Genomic DNA, 12,773 nt, shown 5'->3' with positions numbered 1-12,773 from the left:
AAAATATTAGTGAAAATTAGTGAAAAAATATTAGTGAATATTAGTGAAAAATAGTGAAAATTAGTGAAAATTATTAGTGAAAATTAGTGAAAAATTTTAGCGAGAAATATTAGTGAAAATTAGTGAAAATATTAGTGAAAATTAGTGAAAACATTAGTGAAAAAATATTAGTGAAAAAAGAAATGAGCTATCAAGTGAAAAGATATGGAGGAAACTTAAGTGCATATGTGTAAGTTAAAAAAGGCCAGTCTAAAAGGCTACATACTATATGATTGTAATTATATGACGTACTAGAAAATAAAAAAATATGGAGAGTAAAAAGATCAGTGGTTGCCAGGGATTTGGGTGGAGGTGTGGAGGACTGAACGGGTGACACCCAGGGGACATTTTGGGCAGTGAAACTGTTTCTGTGATACTGTAATAGTGGATACGAAACACTCCACATCAGTGGACACCACAGAACTTCACAGCACAGTGAGAACCTTACTGTACACAGGTTTTAACTCTGCGGTCTTTCCCCCCAACCCCGTAACAGCAGTCAAATCATGAGAAAAGCATCAGACAAATTCCAGCCGATGGAAGTTCTACAAAATACCTGACCAGTATTCCTCAAAACTGTCAAGGAATCAAAAACAAGGAAAAGTCAGAAAAAAGAACCACCAAGAGAAGCCTAAGGAGATGAGACTATTAAATGTAATGTGGGACCCTGGATGGGATCCAAGAACAGGAAAAGGAAATCTGAATAAAGTGTGAATGTAATGTATCAATACCAGTTCACTAATTATAACAAATATACCATAGGAATGTAAAATGTTAATAACAGAGGAAAATGGGTGAGTGGGGGTGCATGGGAAGTCTGTACTGTCTTTGTAATTTTTCTGTAAATCCAAAACTCTAAAATACAAGTTCATTAAAAAAATAAAAACATGCTTCACTGTTCGTAATAAACAAATGGAAATAACCATCAATCAATTAATGGTTAAATAAATGATGATATGTCCATGAAATAAGGTACAGCTATTTAAAAGAAAGAGGTAAAATTATTTGTATTTAATCTGTACAAAATATATTGATTTAAAAAATATATTGCAACCTGTAGGCAATATGCAAAATGGATCTAATTTGTATTTTTAAAAATCCAAGTCTAGTTTATATCAACTAAACATATCAGTGAAAATAATTTCTAAAGTAAACAGAGATCCCCTTGGGAAGTGAGATTTAAGGGGTGAGGGGTAGGAGCTCAAACAAGGCAGTTTTAGTTTTTATACTTCTGTACTTTATATGAGGGCAAATTTGATAAAGTAATTTTTTTTCTTAAAATGATCGACTACAAAACAACACATACAGTATGATACCTATAAAAAAAAAAATATATACAGGATTCGGGCTGACCTGGTGGCTCAGGCAGTTAGAGCTCCATCCTCCTAACTCTGAAGGCTGCCGGTTGGATTCCCACATGGGCCAGTGGGCTCTCAACCACAAGGTTGCCATTTAGATTCCTTGAGTCCCACAAGGGATGGTGGGCTCCGCCCCCTGCAACTAGCAACAACTGGACCTGGAGAGGAGCTGCGCCCTCCACAACTAAGATTGAAAGGACAACTTGACTTGGAAAAAAGTCCTGGAAGTACACACTGTTCCCCAATAAAGTCCTGTTCCCCTTCCCCAATAAAAATATATATGTATACATACATACACACACATAAGATTAAAAAAACATGCATACACTCAGCATATATTGCTTTGGTAATTAAAGGGAAAGACCAAGAAACATAAGACAAATATCTAGCAAGTATGAAAAGTGCGAACTCAGAGAAAAAATGAATTCTTCCTGATGCAGAGTGACTGGAGAGTGGCGGCGCTAATAGGACCGGGGATGAGGAGGAAAGCGGGCTTGAGAAGAGACAGCTCACTGTGCAACCACAGAGCCAGTCTAAACCGGCCTTGTCCTGTTCCTAAGGGGACACTGCCTGGTTTTGCAGAGATAACATAAAAAGGCCACAAATCAGGCAGTCAGACATGCGCACTGGAGATATAATTCACCTAGAGTAACACGTCAGTGTCACCGCGTCAGTGTCACCGCGTGGATCTCCACTGTGGACTACATAGGCCCCCGCCCCTCCATTCAAACCTGCGGTGCCGGAGACCCCAAGATCGATCCACCAGCACCGCGCTAAGCTCTCATTATGCTGAAATGCCGCACTCCATAGAATCTGCACAACTACACCCCACCCTGCCTCGCCCCTCTTCTTCCTTTAAATGGAACTCCAAAACCAGCGGTCACGGAGACATTTTTGAGCCTTGCTACTGTCTTCATGCAGGTGGACCTCGCAATAAAAGGTTTTGCTTTTTACAAAAGCCGTCTCCACAGTGTTGGCTCCTATGCACGTGGGGCAGCTAGCCCTGGGCCCGGTTACAGGTGTCTCTCAGTGAGACTCCAAGGTGCCCGCAAAGCAGCCGGTGAGTGTGTCGAGGAGGCGTGTTTGGTTAGAGAACAGAAAACAACTGAGGAGGGGAAAGGGCAGGCTGGGGACAACCGGGTTTGAGAGCAGAATGCGCCCAGACCAGATCATTGAAAGACCAAGAGGAAACCTGAGGACCAAAGGTCTGGGAACACCTCCACTGACAGGGTGGAAGGAGAAGCCTGAAGGGGGAGAAGTAGGCAAAGAAGTAACAGGAGACGAGTGAAAGACAGAAACTAAGCAGGGAGCGAGTTTCAGGAAGCACGTGGTGGCAAGGCAGGTTAACCAGCAGCGCTGAGTCCAGGAGGACCAGCAGGGAAGTAGGTGCAGAGGTGTCGGTCGGCGGCCAGCAGTTTCCAAACATCCTACCCGGGAGGCTAAGCCAGTGGTGGCTTGTTCTGGGAAGAGCTACACAATCAATGTTTTAGGCTGTGAGAGCTAAATGGTCCCTGTGACAACCATCCCACTCTGGCAGAACAGCAAGAAATCGGCCATAGACAAAATGTAAACAAGAAGCAATGCTGTGTTGGAATAAAACTGTAGGTATTTACAAAAACAGGTGCAAGCCAGATTTCAGCTGTAGTTTCCCAACCCCCAACACACAGCAGTCTCCTGTTCCTGCTGGGAGGTAACTGCTTTCAGATTCTGCCACCAGACACGGTCAAACTTCATCACCACTTCCTCATGTGTCAAATCCTACCACTTATAGATTTGCTCCTGTATCTATTTTCTTTAACTGTGAACATTTAAATGAGAAAGTACAGGGATTTTGAATCACTACTATTGGAGAGGTTAGAAAAACAAGACATAGATTACATACCTATGTCTTTAGGAAATAAAGACTCAAGCAGTGGAGGTTTTGGATCATAGTCAAAGGACAAAAGAAACCCAGGCCTTAAAAATTCACTTTAGAATTCATTGGGAGACAAGAAATTTCTAATTTTACTAAATTCTGGGAGGTCTCGTATAAAGTTACTGTGGGTGGCTGTACAAGTAGCTAACTGTGTTAAGCACATTTCAAAATACAGTAAACTAAGGGAATTAAGTAAAATTTATCGCATGGCTTTTAATTTCATGCATCAGTTTCTTTGGGTTTCTTGAACCATAGTGGAACCCACAAATCAACAATTTAGTCATGGGTCAGACAGGAAAAAACTAAATAAATAAAAAAGCAAAGGCTTTACTTCTGCACCAACACAGAACAAAACATATTTGCAAATTACGGAGTGGTTACCATAGGGGAGTCTGCAAATGTTACCGCAAGCAAAAGACAGAGTAGCAGACATTGATAGTACCATTCTGAATGAAGGATTTATGCTAGAATTCTCTGTATGCAACATGATTTCCCTCGTTCTTTTATTTAATGAATATAGTATTTAGAAGGGCTTTCACTGATTCACTATAATTCCCAACTTCAATCTAAATTTTCCTTTAAGTGCAAAATTCTTCAAACTTGAATTTTCCTACTACGTGGATTTTTTTTTTAGAGGTGATATTTTTTATACTCTTCTGTTTGCTTTCTCTTTATTTTTTTATTTTTATTTTTTATTATTTTTTTAACGATTTTATTGGGGAAGGGGAACAGGACTTTACTGGGGAACAGTATGTACTTCCAGGACTTTTTCCAAGTCAAGTTGTTGTCCTTTCAGTCTTAGTTGTGGAGGGCACAGTTCAGCTCCAGGTCCAGTTGCCGTTGCTAGTTGCAGGGGGCGCAGCCCCCCCATCCCTTGAGGGAGTCTAACCGGCAATCCTGTGGCGGAGAGGACACGCTCCAACCAACTGAGCCATCCAGAAGCTCAGCAGCAGCTCAGCTCAAGGTGCCGTGTTCAATCTTAGTTGCAGGGGGCAGAGCCCACCATCCTTCACGGGAGTTGAGGAGTCCAACAGGCAACCTTGTGGTTGAGAGCCCACTGGCCCATGTGGGAATCGAACCGGTAGCCTTCGGCGTTAGGAGCATGGAGCTCCAACTGCCTGAGCCACCGGGCTGGCTCTACATGGATTTTTTTAGAGTATAATCTTTACTTTTGGTAAAGAAACCACTGTATTAAAAAAAAACAACAATGCAATTCCACTGAATGGGACCACCTAAAAAGATGAGCAGGAGGTGAGTTTGTGGGCTGTATTTCTCTACTTCCCTTTTAAAGATGGTAAGGAGCAAGCTCTGGAAAATAAGGTGGTCTCTAGCCTTTCTCCCGCCCATGCTCAGTCCCTACCACCTACATCCTACCACCCCCAAAAACTGGCAACCAGGAGTCCAAAGCTAACAAGATAATTTTCTATCATGAGCCAGGAATACGAAAAAAATAGAAATACTCTTTATGGTAATATAAAATGAAGGTTTCCTTCCGTCACCGAACTCGGGGTCTCCCAATGTCTTGAGATGTGGTTCAGGAATTCGGAGGAAGATGACTGACATATCCCCTTTGCATTTTTAATACAGGCAGAAAGGTTTTCTTTTTTGGTTGTTGTTGTTTGTGGGGTTGGGAGGGGTGGTTTTTCTTTCAGTTTGTTTTAACAAATAAACTCCAAAGCTAGAGGATATCTCATCAGAAAACTCTAAAACTGTTAGAGATAAAGCTAATAAACTCCAAAGGTTACTCAAATGCTATTTACATGATTTTTAACATTTCTAACTTGTCACAGGTGAAATACCTTTTTTTCCCACTGTGTGGCTGGATGAAGTGAAAGTGCAAATGACTGGATATAAATAGTATTTATTTCAATCCAATATCTCAAGGAACTGATGGCAGAATGTTTTTTTATTCCTATGAATGTTTGCCACATACGCTATCTTCTTACGGGCCAGGTCAGAGGAGCAAGTTATCTTCACATTGCCATAAATCAAATAGAACACACAGTTTCCACTATCTCATTTCCCTAATGCACTAATAAGGGTCTTCAAATGTCAATTTGAGAAAGTGCTTCCTTCTTTCTGGTTTCAATAAGCAAAAGAAATTGACTTCTGACCGTTCTTTTTAATTTCCCTTTCCTCTACTCTTTCCATAAATCAAACACAATGGTTTTCATAAAAAGGTTCAATTCCAATACCCCAAATGGCAATACCTAAGCTAAAATGTAAAAAATAAGCCTTAAGATGAATGGCCTTGAATGATTGATTCCATTTGGAAGAAATTAAAGAGGATGAAATCTATGAAGTAGCAGGAAAAAAATGTCCCATGGTCTCTTAGTGATGGGGGACTGATGACTTGATCATCATTTTTAATCCCAAACCACTTTTAATAAACATAATTTTTTTCCTTTAATGCCATTTGAAATTTAAAAGTAAACAGCACTAAAAACAAATAGAAGGTGATGGTCATTCTTTAAAATGTCTGTTAAGCCACCTGAGTAGCTTGGAGCCTCCCTCGCCAGCCATTTGCCAGATGAAAACCCATGATCTCTGCACACGAGGACAAATAACTCTACCTCTCAAATAAGCCTTTGTAAGGGGCTGTAATTCCAACTTGGGTACAGGACAGTCACTGATATTTTAAAAACTCTCACTAAAACACTGTGCTGAATGAATGTAAAGGATATTTATTTTAATAACACATACATCATAATAACTAAAGAATCCAGAGGTACTGATGAAACGATTATTCTAGAAATAGAACATACCTCTGAGATATAAAAAGATCAACCATCTCTTACATCTTCCTCTCTCCTATATGTTCATGTTCAGACCGTCCTCCACTTCAAATAAAGCAACTAATATCCCCCAAACAAACCCAAAGTCTTCTGTCTCCCACCCAAGATGCCATTTGTTTTCTGTCCTTATAAACATTACACAATCTGCCTTCCATCTCCACCAAACCGCTGAGATTACTTCGGTAATGAGCATCAATAACCTCTGTATGTCCAATATTTGGGGTTCCCCCAAAATTAACTAATTTCTTCTTTTATCTTGATTATTTCCTTCTTCCTAACAGGCTTATTATGCTGTACTTGTCTAACATTTGAATTTAATGCTGATCTTATTAATGGTAGATCGCTTATCGCCTACCAATACCTACCCATCCTCCCCTTCTTCCTCATATGCAGAGTGCCTGAACTATGTAGGGACAACAGTACACTCAGCAAACAGATTACAGTTCCCAGCCTTCCTCAGCAGGCTGTGATTAAGGGACTAAGTTCTGGCCAACAACATGGAAATGGAAGAGTTGTGAAAATCATCTTAAAAGCAAGATGTGCCTTTTTGTATCCATCTTTGTACCACTTGCTCAAAGCGAAGGCTGGAATGCCAACATAACGCCCGGAGCTCTAGCAAACATTTTGAACCATGAAGTAAACTTCAGAATGGAAGCCATTATGTTGAATGTCAAGGGTAAGACAGGAACCTGGGTCTCTGATGACACTGTGAAGCCCCTGAGTCAGAAAAACTCACTTTCTCTCCTGTGTTTTTCTTTTATTCTCACACTATACCACAATCATAACACTTCTGAACCCAGATGTGTGGAGGCATTTCTCACAACAAGCAATTGTGTGACACCAGCTGAACTCATTGTGACACTATCTACCTGGAGCTAGTGTCCAATCCCACAGATTAAGGGCTCAGTCCCACAAGACTGGCCCCCACTTTAGATGCCAATCTCAAGTCCAGGTCGCCACCTGTGCTTCTGACTGATCAGCTATAAATCAGAGGTCCCCACGACCTCCTCCTTGGTTCCATTAATTTGCTAGAGTGGCTCACAGAACTCAGGGAACCGTTTACTTACTGCTTACCAGTTTACTACAAAAGGATATGCTAAAGGGTACTGATTAACATCCAAATGAATGGCAAGTGTAGGGCCAGGTGTGGGAAGGAATGAGGAGCTTCCATGCTCTCTCCCAGCACCTCCGTGTGTACAGCACCTCAGAAGCTCCCTGAGCACCCCCCCCCCCGCACCTTTGAAATTTTTATGGAGGCTTTACCATGTAGGCATGATTGATCATTAACTCAATTTCCAGCCACTCTCCTCTCTAGAAAACTGGGGGCAAGTGGGGGGAAGCAGGCTGAAAATTTCAAGCTTCTAATTATGGCTTGGTCTTTCTGTTGATAGGCCCCATCTAAGAGCCCACCCAGAGTCATATCATCAGAACAAAAGATGCTTCTACTGCTGTTATCACTTAGCTGCTCTGCGCCAGGAACCAGGGCCAGAGACCAATATACACATTAAAGAGGATGCCAAAAAATGTGTACGAGGTCAGACAACGAAGTTCCGGAACTTGTTGCAACGATGTTGCTAACCATTTTTTGGTATCAGAGGGATTATTCATTATGCATTTGTACCAACTGGACACACAGTTAACCAAATTGACTATTTGGAAGTGCTGCAAAGGCTGCATGAAAAAGACGAAAACGATCTGAACTTTTCACCAACAATAATTCATGGCTCTTGCATCACGACAATGCACCAGCTCACACGGCACTGTCTGTGAGGGAGTTTTTAGCCAGTAAACAAATAACTGTATTGGAACACCCTCCCTACTCACCTGATCTGGCCCCCAGTGACTTCTTTCTTTACCCGAAGATAAAGATAATATTGAAAGGAGGACATTTTGATGACATTCAAGACATAAAAGTTAATAATGACAACAGCTCTGATGGCCATTCCAAAAAAAAGAGTTCCAAAACTGCTTTGAAGGGTGGACCAGGGGCTGGCATCAGTGCATAGCTTCCCAAGGGGAGTACTTCGAAGGTGACCATGGTGATAGTCAGCAATGAGGTATGTAGCACTTTTTCTAGGATGAGTTTGCGAACTCAATTGTATGACCTCGTACACATTTTAAGCAAGGAAAAAACTGTATTAAAATTGTAATACTCAATATATACTGAGAACAAAAGATGAACACAAGTCACGTTTGACTTCTGCAATTACAAGAAGAGGTGCTCAAAGTAGTTACCACCAGCGCAATTTTCATACAGTTTTTTCCTTTCTTAAAATGTGTATACTTTTTTTGGTCCTCTGTATATATAGAACACCTCACATTGAGTGAGATGAAAGACTAAGCTGTCTTTAACATGAAGGTAACAGAGATGTTAGCAGCACAGACAAACGCTTATGATTCAGTGTTGTAACAACAGCAAGTATATACGTACAATTGAATCATATGTAAAAAAACACTCCCCTCAACCCCCACCAAAAAGATCAAATAGAAGTACTTTAAAATGTCAACAGTGGTATCTGAAGGTCCTTGAATTACAGGTAATTCCTTTCCTTGCTCCTTTGTGTTTCCCTTTACTTCCCCAAGTTTCTATAATTGATATGTAATATGTTTATAATCATAGATAAGAAGGTCAAGTAGTAAATTGTTTACTTTTTAATCTGAAAATTGTGGGGCACATGGACACATGGGTCTACTTAAATGTGAGACACAGAGCTATCTCATTAGTGCACAGCAGGCCCATTTAAACTACACCACATGACTCCAGTGTCTGTCAGACGTGCTAAAAACCTGTATAAAGACTGCTAATGCTCAGTTCTAATATCCAAGAATGTGTAATGCAGGGAATTATTCCTGGCTTTTGCATTTTCAAGTATGTGGTCTCAAGCATATTAACGCTATTGCTTCAACATGGAAAAGGACTGATTACTTCAGCTTCCCACTAGACCTTCAATTTGGCATAATGTGCCAAACACATCTATCACACTGCTGCTAACAGTCAACTGCCAAAGGTAGGCAGTATTGTCTTGTACAAGATCGATTTCGCTTTTTTAGAAACAGGACTGTATAACAGCTAGCTATCATGGACAGAAATTGAAACTAACACTTTTTTAGCCCCACATATTCAAGTACCAATCTATTTCCTCATATTTGAAAAGAAACATTTTGACAAAAGATAAAGATCTGATAATATAAACATCATATTTACAAAGTGTATAAAAACCAAGATATGCTACCTTCCTCTACTTTGGGTTGTATACCTCATAAATAGGCTGAAACTTGTGATATAAATCAAAATTCTTTGTTTATAAAGTTCAAGAAACTCTCTTCAAGGGCCTTTCCTTGCTCAGGTAAACTAAAACACTAAACAAGTAACAGAACATAACAGTATAGATATTCTAATTAAAATACCTGAAATGGCTTTTTATTTAAAAGTTTTTGTTTAAAACTCAAATGATATCAGATTATAATAACAATAATATGTTTAATGTAGTTAATATACTTATAATATATTAACTATAGTTACAATATATTAACTACATTATAGCTAATATAGTTCCAACATACACATTATATTTTTGAGTGTTAACAGTAAAACAGACCTTTCTTGGTATTATTATCTATCATCCTAATATCAAATATTCAAAAGGAAATAACATAGCTTGAGTTAATTTAAAGAAAACTTTTTATTTAAACAGCAGCTTCCTGCCACAAATCTCTCTAAAATGACAACACCAACAATACAAGAATGAGAAACAAACTCTAATTGCTAAAAAGTGCTTAGAAAGCACTTGCCCCAGTCTGCAGGCACACAGTTTAAACAGCCCGAGGGAATTTTCCCCGCTGGTTAATGTGGACACAGTAACGATGCCATGAGTAGGAGCTCACAGGTGGGGAAACACTGTACAACTTGAAATTGCTGCAATACCATCAGTGAGTCAGCGCAGAGTACTTACAATTGAATTGGACATCGAAAGGCTTGTAACTTCCAGGTATTTACTTTGTGGAAAATTTGGCCAAGAGAGAAAAGGCAAGCTATTAAGCCAGCTGCTAATGCCTACTCCTCATCTTCCACAGTAACTAAGAACACAGTCAAGCTAACAGTCTTAATGGGTCCGATAGTGCCAGCTCCTGATGCTTACTCCCCTCTAAATCCATTCTGATTTGTATGCCATGTATCTTGTACTTTTTGTCTCAGTATCAAGAGGATATGACTGAAGTTAAAGTCCACAAGGAGATTTTAGGAACCCAATGTCATGCGGGGGACGCTGCTCGCTCCGCCATTTGTCGTGTGAGGCGACCTGCGGGGTTCTCTGCTCCCGCTCCCCACATAAGAACGCAGGCTATGGCTAGGCCAAAAAGGAACACCCACAGAGCCATAGGTAGGGGAGTAATACCACTATGGTCTCACTGGAGGTTGGAGTCGCATGACCTGCAACCTTCTGTCCGCTTCTCTGCCTGACAACCCACCTACTCGACTCTCGACTCACCAACCAGCGCAGCCGTGGCAGTTGTATCAGTGGCTAATTGGCTAACTGGTTACAGCTGATGGCCATCCAATCACAGTTGATGGCCATCTACTACCTGAGCCAGCACCTTTCCACGTGAGGCCGAGAGCCTGGAAACTGCTCTCTGGGACTCTGTCCCTACACCCAACAAGCACCGAACCTGCTAGCTTTATAAATAAACTGAGATCAGAAACCGAAGTAATGCCGATTTTGTATTTCTTAAATAACATCACTGTTAATTACCAAAGGAACATTGATTTAACTTTTCAAGTATGAAATAGGGGAAAAAAGATTTAATCAGCTAAACAATCAAGAAAATGTACATAATACATCTTACCACTCACTACAAAGCTCTGGTGAGTTTCCACTCATTCATTCTTTTAGAAAACATTTTTCAATACCATAAAATGCTCTGAGCTAGACATCATGTGGAACTCAGACATGAGGAAGGAATCTAGAGGCTAGGTAACCCCAGAAGAAATAAAGTGTTTGTGTAGATACAAAACATAGAAAGGAAGAAAGGAGCAGTTACTAACAGGGCAGATGCAGGGATGAAGCTGAACCTTGATGGCTGCACAGAACTTCCACAAGTCAAGGATATGGAAAGAAAGGATGATCTAGGCTCAGGAAATGCGGGCACCCATGCAGAAATGGCAACGTAAGCAGGGAAGAATAGCATCCCTGGGGTTACAGCCAGTAGTGGCTCTGGAAGCATGCACCGGGCCAAAGTAAGTACTGAGAGGTTTCCTGGGCCAGTGACTCCTGTCGCTGGCTGCACAGTAACTCATCTGGGATATTTCAAATGCAGGTTCTCCAATCCCACTGAAAACAGGAAATTGTAATGTTTTAAGCTCTTGCAGTGATTCTCCTTTTCAGTCAGATTTTGGTACAGCATGAAGAACGGCACTGCAGAGCAAAGAAGAGAAAGGGGGAAATGGCTACAAGAAGGAAGAGAGGTAGAACTGACAGAAAATGGCGACTACGGCGATGTGAAGATAAAGGGAAAGAAGAGGCAGAGGTGACTCAGGTCTAAACAGCAGGAAGGTCAGCGCGCCAGAAGGGAGCACACAGAGGGGCAAAGGTGTGCAGGGAAAGACGGTAAATCTGGGCATTCTCAGGTGGCACTCCTCATCAGGTAGGAGATTTGGTTCTAGAAAGTTGGGAAAATTAACTTCATGCTTAAACACACACTATGCTGACAGCTTTTCCAGAGTTGCTATGTACCACTACTCTCTCCCTAAGCACACGAGGGGCAAATAACATGTATATAACATGTATGTCAGCAAATATACATTCCGTGTGCTGAGATGGTGGAAAGTTCACTAACTTAATTGTCCAACCTGTATAAGGTAGAGTGCTACAAACTTAGGAACTCAATATTTATTAAATAATAAAAGTTGAAGATTTTATTTAGCCTTTTTTTTTAAAGGGGAGGGAAAAACAAAAACCTCTCTCTACTTCACTTATTATTTTTCTTTTAAGATGTTTCTTTTAAAGATTTTTACCTTTGCTGCCAAGGCTTTTAAGCTGTCGCGGAACCTCTGCCAGAAGTCCTTGAAGAGCGGGCGGTCGATTTTCTTCAGGCTGCCCTCCGTGCTTGCATCCACACTGACATACAACTGGGTAACTGGCATGAGCTTCCTTGGTAATTTAAAATTTAAACAAAAACAACAACACAAGAACGAAAAATAAAATTATGTCGATCTCAGGCTTTTCATGATGTAAAAATGACAGTCTGTAATAAACAAGGTGATGAAACATTTCACCAGGTCTAGGGCCCTCTGCTTCTCCGAGAAAACTGAAATAACGATTTTAATGTGACAGAGTGGGATGTCCGTTGATTATTTTTAAAAATGACTGGACACCATCCGTAATAAACTGAAAACATTCAATTACTTAGTACTGGTCCCTCTTAAAACACTAGGTTTTAGTGGACAATAAACAAAACAAGATCTAGCTTTAGGTCTGACCCATCGACTCAGCACAATTAGAGAGAAGGGGCACTCAGACCTAAGTTGCCCCATAAACGCTGACTTAAGACTCACACAGCTGAAAGCTGAAACCATTGGGGTCTGTGCAGATGGGTCCTCTCCCATCATCAGTTCACTGATGGAAGATTTCTTGAGGAACAAGAAACAACCTCCAAAGTGCAAGCCTCCTG

General features: G+C 40.7%; 1 protein-coding gene across 9 annotated transcripts in view; it reads right to left on the bottom strand.

The window, feature by feature from the left end:
- The window catches only part of LOC308499520 (S-adenosyl-L-methionine-dependent tRNA 4-demethylwyosine synthase TYW1-like), a 193,637-nt gene that overhangs the window by 37,915 nt on the left and 142,949 nt on the right, over nt 1-12,773 (bottom strand). For all 9 annotated transcript variants that reach the window (XM_081053065.1, XM_081053068.1, XM_081053066.1 and 6 more), the window contains one exon: nt 12,118-12,253. In XM_081053065.1, the coding sequence (XP_080909191.1) occupies nt 12,118-12,253 (136 nt within the window). The remainder of the gene's footprint in view (nt 1-12,117; nt 12,254-12,773) is intronic.

The sequence above is a fragment of the Rhinolophus hipposideros genome, assembly GCF_964194185.1.
Source record: "Rhinolophus hipposideros genome assembly, chromosome: 7".
Classification (NCBI taxonomy): Eukaryota; Metazoa; Chordata; class Mammalia; order Chiroptera; family Rhinolophidae; genus Rhinolophus; species Rhinolophus hipposideros.
Note: the sequence above shows the minus strand (reverse complement) of the source record. Positions and strands in the feature narration are given on the sequence as shown.